This window comes from Stegostoma tigrinum, chromosome 3 (genome assembly GCF_030684315.1).
Source record: "Stegostoma tigrinum isolate sSteTig4 chromosome 3, sSteTig4.hap1, whole genome shotgun sequence".
NCBI classification, from domain to species: domain Eukaryota; kingdom Metazoa; phylum Chordata; class Chondrichthyes; order Orectolobiformes; family Stegostomatidae; genus Stegostoma; species Stegostoma tigrinum.
In genome coordinates, this window is record NC_081356.1 from 99,531,274 (window position 1) to 99,549,015 (window position 17,742).

General features: G+C 41.3%; 1 protein-coding gene across 4 annotated transcripts in view; it reads right to left on the reverse strand.

The window, feature by feature from the left end:
• ssbp2b (single stranded DNA binding protein 2b) overlaps nt 1-17,742 on the reverse strand; it is a 359,324-nt gene that overhangs the window by 288,029 nt on the left and 53,553 nt on the right. The window contains exon 2 of one of the 4 annotated variants that reach the window (XM_059644768.1): nt 7,584-7,701. The exons of the other annotated variants lie outside the window; for them this stretch is intronic. Within the exon in view, the coding sequence (XP_059500751.1) occupies nt 7,584-7,633 (50 nt within the window). The 5' untranslated portion in view covers nt 7,634-7,701. The remainder of the gene's footprint in view (nt 1-7,583; nt 7,702-17,742) is intronic. 4 annotated transcript variants of the gene reach the window in all.

Genomic DNA, 17,742 nt, shown 5'->3' on the forward strand with positions numbered 1-17,742 from the left:
TTTCAGGCCTAGATCCTTCTTCAGAAAAAGGGTCCCGACCCAAAAGGTCAACTTTTTGCTTCTCTGATGCTGCTTGGCCTGCTGTGTTCATCCAGCTTGACACAATGTTATCTCAAATTCCAAGAACAGTTTATTTTACCAAGAGCCAAAGCACAAAACAAATAAACACACACACTTCCCTCATCTTTCTGAGTCTACCTTTACCAAGACCTCTTGTTACACTTCAAATATGACAGCAAATAAATAATATATTTCCAGACATTAACTAATTTCAAGTTCATTGCCATTTGTTCCAATTTATGCAATGCTACCTTTTTCAACATCTAATTATTTTCAATCATACCAGGTGGTTTGCTTCCATTATTCTGTCTCGAAGTTTATTCCAAATGATCTGTAATTTAAGAAGTAGTTCCAGACATTTCTGAAACTACTTTTACAAATTTTATTATGTTGCTTAGTTCTATTGGTTTAATATTCTATTGATTCAATTAATTTAACATAATATTCCATTCTAACATTTTCTATACAATAAATAACTTTGTATACCCCTCAGAGTTTAGTTCTTACTTGACCTTTATTCCCCCACCAAGTCGAATGACCCAATTCCTCCAGTTTCTCATGTGCTTAAATGTCTGACTTTTTGGTTATCACTTCTGGAATCAGTTTTTGAAAGATGAGTCCAGCTAGAGCAATTACAATGTAAATTACAATTTCCTGATTAAAACTATTTTATTTTGACTACTTTACTTAACATTTCATTTTTGCTTGCTGCATTGCATTGGTTGGACACATTTAGCACTGAATTTGTTAATGCCCACAGATATGTACCAGCTTGATCAAAGGTTTTGTTCACACTTCATGTTGTGAACACATCATCTATTTTCCTTCCTATATGCATATTTAAACTTCTCTGCATTAAAGATCGCAACTTTGCCAACTTTATTTCTTGCATTAATCAATCTACAATTTCTTTACTGGTCCCATAGTTTCCACTGTCCCTCTTAGTTTGACATATTTCACAAATTTGATCACTTGAGCTTCTGAATGTCGGTCATTCAAGTCTTTGTCTTTTTCCTACTTTTCATCCAGAAGATTATCCATTTCTATTTTTAACCTTTTCTGTGGAACTTATCTAATGTCTTTTGCAAGTCAGAGTATACCACCTCACACACTTCCCACAGTGCACTTGTGTGTTCACTTAGCCAAACAAAAATTTAAAAAGTTCATCAGCTAGAGCCTTCACCTTCCAAATCATTGCTGACCACTCTGGAGTTAAAAAGGAAAGTAGAGCTCTGGGATAAGAGTAACAGGAGGGATTAATCAAAACACTTTACTGAACAAGCATGGTCACAATAGGACCAAATAGTCTCCTTCTATGTTGCGTGGCTCTCTTATTTTTCTTTCATCCAAAGATGCTATTACACACTTCTGAACACTTTCACCTGCTCAGGTAATTTTGTTGTTTGGTTCTATTATTCTTCGAATGATATTGCACATGATCAGTTTCACTCCCTACACCCAAATTCATTAATTTACACAGAATGGAATAACAGTTCCCTGTCCATTACATCAGCTATATTGAATATTTACAAGACCCTTTTGACAATCAATGTCAGTTGACATCCTCCCACATTTCATCAGTGTCTCACAAATTTCCTTGCTTGTCTCTCTTCACCCCCAGGATACATTTCACCTAAACCAATAGATTAACTTGTGAATGAATTTAAAAGGCCTTGAAACAATTTATATCTTCCCAGATTTAAGTAATTAATTTCATTTGAGAAATCTTTGATGACGGCAAGTTGTTATGAATGCTCTTTTGACTGTTTTAGGAGGAAGTAGTCAGAGAATTTTGATCTCATTGTCAGTTTCCAGGTCCTTTTTACTTACAACTTTAATCTCTTCTTTGAAAATCAGAACTACAATGGGGCAGCGAAAGTTTCTTCCAGATGATCATTGTCTCGTTTTAGCACTAGGCTTTTTATCCCCCCAAATCACTGATCAACCATGGAGGGTCATAGTTTTTGAAACTGAATGCATTCCATTTGGGAATGAATTTATTCTTCGTGCTCAGTACTTTCCATTAAAAGGCATCTCACATATTTTAGAGCGAAGTGCTTAGTCCAGTCATGTTCCATAATGAAGTTTAGTATTTTTTTCGAAACCTTTTTTTAAAGACCTGTACAATTTCTTCCACATGTATTAATAGAAATAGGATCAAACAGCACAAAGTCTTGCATTTGTAGGAAGCAGACTCAATTTCACATCAACTAAGGCACAAGAGCAAGAGTAATATTAACATGAATGATTACAGGATAGGTTATAGATGGCAGAATTCTGGTTAAGTTCAAAGTTGATGTACTGACAGCATATGTGACCAGTTGCTGTCTTGGCGTTTATTCATGGATGAAATTTTCAGTAAGGTTGTACTCTTTGGTTGCAGGCCGATTTGGCAGGTAATCAGAGCACAGCAATCTGTGACTAGCTTCCTCAGTGGAAGTCAAGGTGTAGTCACTGTTGCAGAAAACTGGATCTATTCTCCTCCTTTTCTCCATCATGCTAGTTCTTCACTCATCTTAAAAAAGTGTCTAATTCTTACAACGATGCATCCCTAGTCATCACAATCCATGACCTGGGCTACCCACTGGTAATGATTGATGTAACACAGAGGGATTTCTTCAAGGAGTCTTTTAAACATTTACTTTGTTTTATTTACCAGCAGTCAGCTCTCTGTACAACATTATTTTGGGTAGTTGATGGTCACCCATCAGACGACATGGCCCACCCAACACAATTAGCTTTGCAGGAGGAAGCTTCAATACTGTGATGCCAGCTGTTTCCAGGACTTCAATGCATACGATGTGGTGCTGCCAGTGGACCTTGAGAATGCTGCATTGACAGTATAGGGTTTATCAATAACTGTGTGCTTAGAAAGCTTATTGTACATTTCCTTGCTTGGTGACATTAAACAAGGTGACACTCCTCATATGTAAATTGCTTGACATGTTCCCCTTGATCCCAACACTTGATGTTCTTGGGATGTAGGTTGATTCTTTATGATGATTTCTTAGTCTGAAGAGTTGCGCAGCTTTAGAAAATGGGCTACGAAAACAGAAGCTGCTAGAAAAGCTCAGCAAGTCTGGGAACTCCCGTGAAGAAAAATCAAATTGAACATTTCAGGTCCGGTGACCCTTTCCTCAGAAAATGAGCTGTTGTACGTTGCGAGTCTGACTGACTGGAGTTCACCAGATCAGTCATCAGTGACAAAAAAGTTCGTGGTTGAGATTTTGTGTGTCTGCCTGAAGATGCACTAATTTGAAAAGGCCTCCAACAGTTCAAAAGCACATACACAGTCTCCCTCCTCGAGGTCACCTGTTGCTTGCTACCACATCGTGCTGAACAGGGTAGTCAATGAAGGCAAAGTTACTACACTTGTCCACTTCATATCATTGCAGATTTGGAAGGGATTCAAGAGGTCACTGTTGTGCTCAAACTTGTCCATACTGACTTTCATGAAATTTCTACCATGACCAGGAACCTCAGAGGGCATCCAATTTTTTGAGAATCTTCCAAAGTCCACCTCAGCTTAGTGTCAAAGTGCAGTTACAAGCCTGTTCTGAGTTGATATGGAAAAGGTCTTTCCAGCAATACAGATAGTGATCTCATTTAAGATGGAGCAATCAAACGCTTCTCCCTTATTTCTGTACAAGGTTACAATAACAATATCAGGAAGGTCCTGTGGAATTTGGCTTGGCTCCCAGTAATTCATTAAAACCTCAAGATGATTTTGGTATGAAGGACGGGCCATCATGTTTCAAGGTTTGGTGGAATTGATACAATTGTTTTTTGTTGCTTTTGCTCTAGTTGATGGCAGTCACAGTTTCCACCTTAATTTGGCACTCATCCATTCCTTTTTTTGACAGGCTATTGTTGGAACACTTGAGCAGTATTATGCACAGTGTAGATGGCACTAAAGGGGGTTTCAAAGTGTATTCACCAGCAATCGAGGACCGCTTTGCAGAACACCTACGCTCAGTTCGCACCAAACAACTGCACCTCCCAGACGCGAACCATTTCAACTCACCATCTCATTCCACAGACATGTCCATCCTGGGCCTCCTGCAGTGCCACAATGATGCTACCCGAAGGTTGCAGGAACAGCAACTCATATTCCGGTTGGGAACCCTGCAGCTTAGTGGCATCAATGTGGGCTTCACAAGCTTCAAAATCTCCCCTCCCCCTACCGCATCCCAAAACCAGCCCAGCTTGTCTCCGCCTCCCTAAGCTGTCCTGCCTCCCACCTATCCCATCCTCAAGCCCCACCCCCAACTCCTACCTACTAACCTCATCCCACCCACCTGACCTGTCCGTCCTCCCTGGACTGACCTATCCCCTCCCTAACTCCCCACCTACATTCACCTTGACTGGCTCCCCCCAACTTCTTTGACCTGTGTCTCCTCTCCACCTATCTTCTCCTTTATCCATCCTCTATCTGCCTTCCCCTCTCTCCCTATTTATTTCAGAACCTCCTCCCCCTCCCCCATTTCTGAAGGATGGGTCTAGGCCCGACGCATCAGCCTTCCTACTCCTCTGATGCTGCTTGGCCTGCTGTGTTCATCAAGCTCTACACCTTATTATCTCTTAATTCAGGACACCTCCTTGTTAACATTTAGTGTCTTACCATCAGTGCTTCTCAGAGGGTTTTTGGTTTGATACGCTGATCCATACGCAGATTATATTGTTTCATAGAAGATTATGTCCCCAGTATCATCAAGAGTAATCCACCACTCATTTTAGAATGTCCTCTATTTGCATTGATGGATGCTGCATACTTGATGCTGTCTGCATGCCGTTTTTTACATCTTGGCTGGCTGGTTCAACCTGGTGAGCATAAGCAGAGCTTGGATTTCCTTGTCATTTTCATTAAACCAGCCGCCTTCTTGGTGAATCTAATTACCTTGTTGGAATTACCCAATATTACTGCTTTAAATGCATTCTCAAAGTCCTTCTGGTGTGGAATCAGAAGTGAGATCAGGGAATTCCAGTCTGGTCTATTACTGAGCACCAACCTCTGCAAGATGAGGGTTGGACAGACTGGCTGCAGGAGGTTGTTTTCCTGGGCAGGGGAGTCTAAAGCCAGGAGTTAAGTTTTTCAGATATGGGGTAGGCCATTCAGCAACTGAGGTGAGGAAAGGTTTCTTTACTCAAAAGGTTTCTTTACAACTGCAGGCTGTGGAAGCCATGGTACTAAGTATGTTCAAGAAAGAGATAAATACACTTTTAGATTTCATAGGCATCCAGGGTATGGGGAGAAAGTGGGAATATGGCATTGAGATAGACGATCAGCGATGATCATACTGAATGGCAGGGCAGGCTTGAAGGGGCAAATAGCCTGCTCTTAAGAGTTCTGATGAAGAGTCACTGGACCTGAAATGTTGACTCTAATTTTTTCTTCACAGATGCTGTCAGACCTGTGAGCTTTTCCAGCAACTTCTGTTTTTGTTCCTGATTTACAGCATATGCAGTTCTTACAGTTTTATTTAGCCAACTCTGCTCTTAGTTTCTATGAAACGTACACATTATAGACTCAATAATTTCCTTGAAAGACTGTCTCTAGATCTGTTCTTAGACTTGGACGAGGTTCCATTTCAAGCCTTTGCGTAAACAAGCTGCTGATCTGTACCAAAGAGAACACTAATCATGAGTCTGGTGTGAATGGCATCCTTTAATGACACACTTGCCAGCTGAGCAGGTGAGTCTGATAAACCTGAGAGGGAAAAACAAAGGTTAAAAACAATAATGCGTGTGGCGAGTAAATTATTAGATAACAAGCACGACTGATCTGGCTATTGAGGCTACATTGAAAATAGCAGAGCTATGATGGTCAAGACAGAATGGAGGAAGGGGAGCATTGTCAGATGGGTGTGCAAGACTGCAGAATGCCATAACAACAGTCCCAGTCATTGACCTGGAAAGGGAACTGGAAAACAGATAGGTACAAGAAATACAAAGGCACATTCAAACACAAACGCAATCTGAGAAGTTATATCGAAGTTAATAATATAAAAAGACTTAACAGATGATGACTACCGTCAGGAACAAATAACTGCACAAACTAGTGTAAAAGGTGGCTTCTCAAGGAGAAGCCGAAATACCGAAAGCATGAACAGCAGGAGTTCATTGAGCCGAGCTGCATCACAGATTTGTAAATGCACAACCAAACATGCATCTGTCTTAGATAACAAAGTGTGAAGCTGGATGAACACAGCAGGCCAAGCAGCATCTCAGGAGCACAAAAGCTGACGTTTTGGGCCTAGACCCTTCATCAGAGAAGGGGATGGGGTGAGGGTTCTGGAATAAATAGGGAGAGAGGGGGAGGCGGACCAAAGATGGAGAGAGAAGAAGATAGGTGGAGAGGAGAGTATAGGTGGGGAGGTAGGGAGGGGATAGGTCAGTCCAGGGAAGACAGACAGGTCAAGGAGGCGGGATGAGGTGGTAGGTAGGAAATGGAGGTGCGGCTTGAGGTGGGAGGAAGGGATGGGTGAGAGGAAAAACAGGTTAGGGAGGCGGAGACAGGGTGGACTGGTTTTGGGATGCAGTTGGGGGGAGGGGATGAACTGGGCTGTTTTTGGGATGCAGTGGGGGAAGGGGAGATTTTGAAGCTTGTGAAGTCCACATTGATACCATTAGGCTGCAGGGACCGCTTTGCAGAACACCTCCGCTCAGTTCGCAATAAACAACTGCACCTCCCAGTCGCGAACCATTTTAACTCCCCCTCCCATTCCTCAGACGACATGTCCATTATGGGCCTCCTGCAGAGCCACACTGATGCCACCCGAAGGTTGCAGGAACAGCAGCTCTCATTCCGCTTGGGAACCCTGCAGCCCAATGGTATCAATGTGGACTTCACAAGCTTCAAAATCTCCCCTTCCCCCACTGCATCCCAAAACCAGCCCAGTTCGTCCCTTCCCCCCACTGCATCACACAACCAGCCCAGCCTGTCTCTGCCTCCCTAACCTGTTCTTCCTCTCTCCCATCCCTTCCTCCCACCTCAAGCCGCACCACCATTTCCTACCTACTACCTCATCCCACCTCCTTGGCCTGTCCATCTTCCCTGGACTGACCTACCCCCTCTCCACTTATCTTCTTTTCTCTCCATCTTCGGTCCGCCTCCCCCTCTCTCCTTATTTATTCCAGAACCCTCTCCCCATCCCCCTCTCTGATGGAGGGTCTAGGCCCGAAACGCCAGCTTTTGTGCTCCTGAGATGTTGCTTGGCCTGCTGTGTTCATCCAGCTTCACACTTTGTTATCTTGGATTCTCCAGCATCTGCAGTACCCATTATCAATGATGCATCTGTCTTAATCGCCTCAAAATGGTATCAGTTCACACACCAAGAGTTATTTACTTTCCAACATGGGTTGTCATCCTTGAGGAGAGTGATGACTTTGGTGGTGGTCCTTTAGTGATATCTGTGGAGAGATAAACAGTTAACACTTCAAGTCTGTGACCTTTCACTAGAACTCCCGCACAGCTACTAAAGCCAACTTCTGATCTGCTGTAGCTCTAATGAAAAATCACTGACCTGAAAAGTTTACTTTTGTTTTTATCTCCATTCATCAGGTCAAGTAGCATCTACGTTTTCAGAATTTTCTGTGTTTACTTTGGATTTCCAACATCCCCAGTATTTGCTACTCTAAGATCTAAATGAGCAAGATCAAAATATTGTCAATTATTTGTTAACAATGATAATTTTTGATTGGAATTTAGATTTTAATATTGTCACTTGTACCTAGATACAATGAAAAGCAGGTGATGTCGCTGTGTTTCGATGCCATCTTGGATGACAGAATAAATTATGGAATAATTTGTATAAATGGTGGAATACTTAGTAAACAAATACTACATTGATAGTGCTAAAACTGAAAGTGCTTTAAAAGCTCATCTTTTCCTCTCCCTAGGCTTCATCCTCTCTGCTTCTCCAGTTACCGCTGTCGAACATCAACCCTGGAGTCCTGGCAGTGTACTCCATTTCTGCTGTAACCGACACGGACACTTCCATGTCCACCGCTTCCAAGCTGGGGATGGTCACACTGTATAGGTCCCACACTTCCTCCAACACCGGACATTGACAGACGGCTCCCAGCTCATCGTCCGTTTCAACCACTCGAGATGGAACAGCACGGAGATACACAGGGCGCTGGCCTCCCACTGGAGGCCATTAGGAGGCCGCCCCAGGCCACCAAAAGAAAGAAAAGTTACCAAGCTGGAAAGATATCGATGAAGCCATGTGGATGCAGCAGAACCCGCCATAAGCAGCCAGGCCATGCGCGTGTGCATGTTTGAACAGAAGTATCAAGCAAAGTTAAAGTTAATCACATAAAACCTAATACTCATTCAAATAACAGGAGTTACAGCAGTAAAATTGTTCACAATTATATTTGGCATTTATAAAGTGTCAGTTATCTGTGAAGATATTAAGGGCAATTCATTAGTTATACTAAGAGATTTCTGTATTTTAAACCAGAAGTCATTTTTATATACGAGGTTGGGCAATCATTAAAATCCAGCTCCACTTCTTCACAAGGTAAGATGGAGAGCCATATTTTAAATAAAGGAGACAGCGAGTTTTGAGAAGATTTGTAGCTCAGGTTGAGGTTCTGGATGTGAGTTTGCTCGCTGAGCTGCAAGGTTAGTTTTCAGACGTTTCGTCACCATTCTAGGTAACATCATCAGTGAGCCTCCGGTGAAGCGCTGGTGTTATGTCCCGCTTTCTATTTATCTGTTTAGGTTTCCTTGGGTTGGTGATGTCAGGGAGACAATTTAAAACACTGCATCTCTGCTTAGCCAATGATAATTTATATCTATGCAGATGCACACCTATAGAGATGCAACAGTATGACATTACAAAAATCAATGTAAATCCTACTGTACACACAAGAAAGTCACATTTTTTGCAATAATTTTACACCATTTTAAAACTCAAGCAGGTCTTAAATATATTATGTGCTCTAGGTATTGCAGATCCCATCATCTCCAAAAGTAAACCCTCGATCCCTGTGTTCTCAATTTAACCTCAAATTGACTTAAGGATGTAATTATATTGACACTTTTTCCACTGATGTTGTCCAAATGTCATGGTTACTTCTTATGATCAACCACAGGAGTCTCAAGCGCAGGTTTAGAATCATTAATACAAGTGTACACAGGGAGATTTCTGAAAGTCCCGAGGGGTGCTTCACTTCATTTCAGCTCTATTATCCAAGTAAATGTACTGTAATTTATTTGGAACCAAGTCAGATTTCAAAAATGCCAAGACCATCCTTGTTTTCATTTTATGGGAGAAACTCTTTAAAATACTCTTATCACTTTAAAAAGAGTGATGAGTTCCACTCTGTTCCCCAAATAAAAGCAACTGAGGCAGTGGTGGCATTGTAATAATGTCATAATGTAATAATCCAGAATCCAAGGATAATATTCTAGGGAAATAGATCAAAACCCACCATGGCAGGTGGCAAAATTTGAAATCAATAAAACTCAAATTGAAAAAGTTAGCCTCATTGTAACCACAGCTGACAGATGTAAAAACCCATCTGGTTCACCAAAGTCTTTTTAAGGGAGGGAATCTGCCACTCATCAAATGCTCTAGCTTGCATGTAACTCCAGATCCACAGCAATGAGGTTGATTCTTAATTGTCCTCTTGGCAAACCAGAGACGGGCCCACAATAAGCTAATATTCCATGAATTAATTGAAAAAGACTAGACCACACAGATATATCATGTTGTGCTGTTAGGTGTCCCAGACAATAGAATCTACCTTGGAAGAAACTCATGAACCATGGATCTTCATGTGACAGAACAGTCTGATTCTCAACCAGGTCCTCAGATGCATGGGACAGGATGTCCCATAAATTGATAGGATGTTGACAGCAGGAGCTGCTTCTCTTCTTTCCTTCTCTGCCACTCTCTGCCTCAGATTTAAAGCACTTTTTACAAAAAGCATAGTATAGTTTGATGGTCAAGTTGTTGTTAATCTGAATAATGTCTTCCCAGCCTTTAATATCAATGAAACACTAAGTGTAGCAGCAAAGTGTTTTTTATAATATTTTCTTTGTTCCCCTAGCCAAGCATACAGACCTGAAGACAGTTCAGCAAACAAACCTTGGCTGTGGAGATGCTTTGCAGCCACTCTCAATCTCTTCAAATCTGCATACAAGAGACTCAGCCTGTCCTTGAATGTTGGTGAAACAAAATCCATATCAATCTGTACTGGTCAGTAAAATAGTCACTCTAATTTAAAGATGTTGTAGTATATTTAGCATTCCCCGTACCTTGGCAGTCACCTCTCTCAAAAGACTACCTATGACAACGAGATCCAATAAACAGAGCAGCTGTGCTCGCCCAGTCTTTGATAAACTACAGCAGTGAGTGTTTGACAACAAAGGCCTCCATAAGTCACCAAAATCCTAGTGTACGGAACAGTCGTTACCAGACTCCTGCACTGCAGTGAGACCCACACTAGAGATCAACACATTAGTACGAGAAAATCCAGCAGCAAAGTCTCCATCACATTCTCCAGATTCAATGGGAGAACTATTAAGCAAATTCTAGTGTTCCACTTGAAGCCAGCTCCACAAAGTAAACACACAGAACTCCTGCAAAGCCAACTGAATGGACAGGTCACGCTATGCAATATAAAAACTGAAAGAACTGTGGATGCTGTAAATCAGAAGCATAAACAAAGCTCCTCAGAACTGATGATGGCTTGGGAAAACGTCAGTTTATATGCAAAAAATAGTAAGGCGCATATCAACTGACGTTTTCCTAGCCACCATCAGTTCTGAGGAAGGGTCACCAACTCAAAACGTTAACTCTATTTCTCTTCACAGATGCTGCCAGACATGCTGAGCTTTTCCAGCAACTTTGTTTTTGTCACAGAGATATGCATGTGTGAACATGATCCATGATCAATGTGCTTGAGTGGCAGTCACATGAATAATATGGGTCTACTACTTCACAACGTAACCATGTCAGATATTAACTACATTGCCACTTGCATCTTAGAACTTATCTATAAGGGCTGTACACAAATCAGTTCTATGACTTCTGTTTAAGGTTTAAAATATCCCAATGCAGTAAATTTTACTTTCTCTCCATTTAAAGTTTCTATTTCTTCAATCAAAGCCGACAAACTTACATTTTCCCATTATCTGCCATTTTTGTTGAATTTTCTAACCTATTGAGATCACTCTGCAGACACCTTGGGCAGTATTTAAGTGTTTGGTGGTGAGGACTATTTGATGAAGCATCAGGGTTATGCTTAGGGGTGCTGCCACCAGCCCATTTCCACCCTGATTACATCCATCATGAAAAGACCCAGGAAGGCTGAGAGAATTGAGCAATTAACATTCACATGACTGCCTCAACGGAACACCATTAAGACGCAGTGCAGAAATTCACCAAAGGCCTTAGATAACACCTTCCAAACCAATAACTATTTCCATCTCAAAAGAAAAAAGGCAGAAAATACATGGAAACATCACCATCTGCAAACTCTGCTCCAAGCCATTCAACACTCCGACTTGGAAATAAATGGTTGTTCCTTCAGTATTGTTGGATCATAATCCTGGATCATCTTCTCCAGCAGCATGGTGGGTCAACCCACTGAACATGGACTACAGCAGTTTGAAATGGCAGTTCACCACCATTTTCTCAAGGGAAAATGGGATTGAGAAATAAATGCTGATCCAGCCAGCAATACTCACTTCCCATGTATCCTATCCATGATTGCCTTTTCCCATCATGCCTCTTGTCTTGAATTATTGACAAAATATATGGACTTGGATGAGGAAAGTGAATGTTAAATAGCCTAGTTTGCAGATAATACAAAAATAGATAGGAAGGCAAGTGCTGAGGATGACCTGAAGAGCCTAGGGAGGAATACAAATGTAGTGATTGTAACGAAGTCAGCCAGGTGAATCTCATAGAATGAGTTCCCTGACTGGGGCTATTAATCTGGTCCAATCAGGGAGCTCTGCTGAAAAATAGAAATAGGAGTATCAGGAGGTTCTGTTCACACTGATCCAGCTCCTTTGGAGCCAGCTCTCAGCATCAAGGACTCTCCACATGTAAATAAAGGGTGACTTGGCAACGGAAAGTTGGCCTCTGTGGAGTTATTTCAGTGGCAATGAGAGAAAAGTACGGCCCAAAAAAAATGTGCTCACAACAGTCATCTTTGAGTTGGGGGTGAGTATTTCTGGCATCATAGGCCAGTGTCCTGGAGAGCGCCCAAACTGGAAAGTCCATCTACATTGGGTTTGGAACAGAAATTCCTTAGCAACATCCAAATCATAACCAGAATAAATGTCTGGTTAAATGGTCACCCAGTTCTAACGGAGGGTGATACTGGCGTGGCTGTTTCGGTGATCGCAGAAACAGCCTTTAACAAAATTTGCTCTGAACTCTAGACGTTATGTTTGTGCAAGTCCTCTGCTTAACTGAAAACCTATACCAGGAAATCTTTACAGTTTAAAGGATACAACTTCAGTTCAAGTCTCTTATGAGAAGCAGCTGGTTCAGTTACCATTGATCACAGTAAAAGGCTCAGGCCCAAGCTTGACGAAACAAAATTATCGAGAAAGATTCACCGAGATTGGTTTCACTTTTTTTTTTCTGATTAGAAAACAACTGCCTGAGTGACATCCTAATCAAATACCTGGGAGATTTTCAGGAAAGCCTAGACACTATCAAAGGAGCCAAGGTCAATTTGCATGTTGACCAGGAAATTGTTGCACAACTCTGCAAGGCTTGGCCAGTGCTATGTGCCTTGCATGCAGAACTACATGCAGAAATCAGAAGGCTGGAAAGTGAAGGAATCATTGAACCATCCCAGTTTCAGGAATGGGCAGCACTGGTCATGCTGATTGTTTGCCTTCGCAGGGATTCTAAGTGAACTGCTTTTTGCAGCTGGATAAATACACAATTCCTCGCATAGAGGATTTATACACAAAGCTGGCAGGGAGGCTGTCCTTCACAAAGCTGTACATGAGCCATGCATACTTGCAATTGTGGTTAAGTGAGGATTCCCAGAAGTATGTTCCCAGAAGTATACCCATTGCTATTAATGGATTTGTACCAATATACAAGACTGCCATTTGAGGTATTCCCAGCTTACACAATTCTTCAGCAGACAACGGAGAACATTTTACAAGTCTACCCGAGCTCGCCATTTACCCAGATAATGTGCTAATGACAGGGAAGACCAATAAACTAACATATGTCTTAGAAGGGGAAAATGTGTTCCAGGCACTCAGTGATTGACTTGGGCTAGAGTTGATGAAACTGAGTTACACCCGTTTAAAGATAAAGTGTGGGCGATCAAAGGTGCTCCAACTCCCACATCAGTACTGCAGCTTAGATCTTTCCTTTGGCTTGCTAACTATTACAGAAAGTCCATATATAACCTGGCCTCCATCCTAACCCCTCTGCAGCAACTCTCTTAAAGAATCAGACTTGGAAATGGTCGCATGGCCAAGCAATAGCCTTCAGGGGAAGTGAAGAAACGCTATCATATTCTCAAGGTTTTGGCATGCTATGATCCCAGCAAGATCTGATACTGACATGTGATGCCTCTCGGTATGACAATCAGCATAGTACTAGCTCATGGGCTTTTCCAATGGGCCACCTAATACCATATGCATATAGCAACTTTGGCTTACGCAGAGCATAAATATCTCCAGATATAGGAGGAAGATTTGGCAGTCATATTTGGAGTCAGGAAGTTCCACAAATACCTTTATGGATGTAAATTTGTAATAATAACAGACCACAGACCCCTGCCAGATCTACTTAAAGAGGTCAAGGGAGTGCCACCCACAGCTTCAGACTGAATTCAGCAGCGGGCTCTAATGCTAAGCAAACATAATTACAAGCCAGAGCACCTTCTAGGAGGTCAAGTAGCAAACACGGAACTATTGAGCCACCTTCTGCTTATAGATACACCACCAGTGGTACTGTCACTGGAACAGTTTATAATGATTCTAAATTTTCTGAACATATTTCCAGACACATCTGACAATATCAAACTTTGGATGCAGAAAGATTCAGTCCTGGTAAAATCAAAACAGCAGGAGGTGATGGGGGAAACTAAAAGGGCCGTCACAACCAGAAGCGAAGCCATTTTGGACCCAGAGACCAGATCACAGTAGAGGACAGCATGTTATGGGGAGCAAGAATGGTTGTCATGAACAAAGTTCGCCCACCAGATACTGGCTAATCTCCCTGGTGGTTATCCAGGGGTTCCAAAAATGAAGATGTTGACTAGAAGTTATGTCTGGTGGCCAGGTCTGGATGCAGACATAGCTGCCTTGGTGAAGTGGTGCCCAGAGTGCCAAAAAGGACAAACATTACTGCCAGCAGCTCCACCACTTTCATGGGAATATCCACGTAAACTCTAGACTTGGTGACACATCAGCTATGTAAGTTCTTTCATGGGCTCAATGCTCTTGGTTACTGTGGATTCCCACTCAAAATGGCTGCATGTACATAGAGTTCATTTGTCAAAAATGGAGACAATAATAGAAAAAAACTGCACACATCTTTTGCGATACGCTAAAGTGTTAGTCACAGATAACAAGCCATCATTTACCAGCAGGAAATTTGAGATTTTCGTACAGTTAAATCATATTTGTCACAAGGACAGTTCCATAGCATCTATCATCCAATGAGAATGGTCTGACAGAAAGAGCACTCTAAACTTTTAAGGCATACTTAAAGAAACAACCTACAGTTTCACTAGATACCAAACTCGCCCAGTTCTTATTTGTTTACATTACCACCCTTCATGCAATTACAACAGCACCAGCAGAGTTGCTAATGTGGAGAAAACTCCGCACCAGATTAAATCTGATGTCTCTGGACCACAGAGGGTATGGGTGAAACGGCATCACAAATACCAATGCCAGGCACAAGACTATGTTGAGAGGCAAGGAGAGACAGTTTACTTCAGGGGACAAAGTTTGGTGTAGCAATCATAGGATTGGGCCTGCAACATAGATAAAAATGGCACTAGAAAAAGTCCAGAGAAGGTTCACCCTGCTGAGGCCAAGTATGGGCTACCTTATGTAGAAAGGTTAAGTAGGTTGGAACTATTCTTCATTACTTCAATGAGAACAAGGTAATCTTACTGAATACACAAGACTGTAGGGGAATTGAGATATTAGATGTGGAAAGGCTGTTTCCTGGGTGTGACATTCCAGAACCAGGAGGAAATAATCGCAGAAAAAAAGGGTCAATTCTTATGACAGAGATGAGGCAGAATTTCTTCTCTCAGACGGTAGTGAGGGCTGTAGAGGCTATGTTGTTAAGTATATTCAAGCATGTTGGGTACATTTTTAACCAGTATGGGGAAAAGGGGTTATCAGATCTGCCATGATCTCAACGAAGGTGAAGAAAATTTGACTTAACGGGCTGAACAAGCCACTTCTGCTCCTATAGCCTTAGAATCCAAAATCACTTTTGCCTCCAACTATTTTAACACTTCCTTGTTACTCATTTGAAGTTCAGTAAGTTCCATTGGTCCAGCTGTTGTGATGCAGAATAACTCCAAGAGTGCAAGTTCAATTCCAGTACCAGCTGATGTCATAATTAAGGCTCCACATTCTCAATGTCATCCCCCCACCTCAGTGAAGGTATAGTGACCCTCAAGTTAAACTCACCAACGGTTGTCTCTCCCCTAATGTGAATGCAACCCTAGCTTCTCTTGGACTACATGCACTTTCATTGCACTGTTCAGTCATGCCCTTCTTGAAATATTAACACTTTCTTTCCTCACAGGTGCAATCTGACTTCTAGCACATGCAGCATTTTACATTTGTCAAAACACTGGCTTTGATTTTACTATTCACTATGGGCAATTGTAAATGCATTGAAAAAAGGTTTAAAGAAAAGGTCGACACCATGGAAGAAGCAGTTGACCACATGACTTTTGAGTGTTGTGTAAATTTTAATCTGAATCCTGGTTTCATATTTTGCACCAATGTGGCAACCTTCTCCATACGTTGATACAAATCACTGGAGTGCCCTATCTATTTCTGAAAGACACTGCAAGTTACCTTTCGGGAAGTAAGTTAAATTGCAGAGTACACTGCAACATAAACACCGTGGTGCCAGCAAGTCAACAATGAAGTACAGAACTCTGATGGCCTGTTGAACTCAATTATCTTCAGTAGAACTTGCTAAATTCGGCAAACTATAAAGTATCAAACGTTCTCATGAAATAATTTTCCAACTGAAAATAAATAATGTTACTTTATCAGTTAAGCAGTATAATTTTGAAAATATACTGAATGTTTATACTTATTACATTTACAGCAGTAAAGTTATACTGTGCTACAAGATGAGCTCTCTTTCTGCTTAGATTTTAAATTCAGAGCTTTTCTGCTCTTTCCGGTGGACATGAACAAACCTTTAGCATCCCATTGCAAAAAACAGTAGGAGAATTTTCTCTCTTATTCTGGCAAATATTAACCTTGTAATAACCAAAATTAGCTGGTTATCGGATTTTTTGCATGTTAGTTTGTGAAAATTGGCTACCATGTTTCCTACATTGCAACAGTGATCACGGTTATCCTTCACGATAAAAGGATTTTAGTACTTCCTCAAATCATGAAAAATAGCTTATGTTCTTTCTACTTCTTCCATAAAGTGACATTTGAACTTCACTGTGTTCTTTGAGATGATGGTCGTCTCAGTGAGCTACGCTGAAAACTGTGAAACGAACAGCTTTCCAAGTCTCTATCAGAAGGTTGACACCCTGCCAAACTTTTATTGCAGGCAGTGGCATCTTGGAATTAGTTAAGACATTTTCTTTCATCTCCCCGTAAGAATTCTCATAAAAAGCAATCTTTTTGCTGAATATTTTCATTAACCCCTTGACTGTAACATAATGGTAATTAGGGAATATACGAATTTATCATTTTTTTTATGTCCAGTAGTTGTCCTTCTCAGCAACATAGTGCAACTTGTTGCACTTAACTCTGTATTAAGTATTTTCCCCATTGCCTCATTCTACGAATCAAATCATTTTGTTCGCATCTGAAAGTGATCCCAAACTCTTTTTGACTATACTTATTATCTCTAAAGTAAAAATGCAACATTTTCTTGTATGTTAACTGGCAGCACATTTTCATATTCCTGTCAAACCTCTTTGGCTTTATGGCTCCTTTTCATGTATTTTGTAATTTGAGTTTTGTTTCATAACATGTGGTTTCAGAGTCAAACACCACAGAAAGAGACCCTTTGGTCCAACTAGTCCATGCCGAACATAATCCCAAACTAAACTAGTCCCACCTACCTGCACCTGGCCCATATCCCTTTAACCTTTCCTATTCATGCACTTATCCAAATTTCTTTTAAACGTCGTAACTGAGCCCAGATCCATCACTTCCTTAGAAAGCTCATTCCACACGTGAACCACCCTGTGGAAAAAATTTGCCCTTCATGTCTTTTTCAAATCTCTCTCCTTTTACCCTAAAAATGTGGCCCCTAGTTTTGAAATCCCCCATCCTAGGGAAAAGACAACTACCATTAACCAATTTATAATCTTCACGATTTTATAAACCTCCAAGGTCACCTCTCAACCTCCTATGCTCTACTTAGATCCATGGAACCATTATTTACGGGGAAGGCAGGCACTTTTAATTAACATGGGTTGAACAGTGTTGGAGAGCAGACAGGAAAGTGG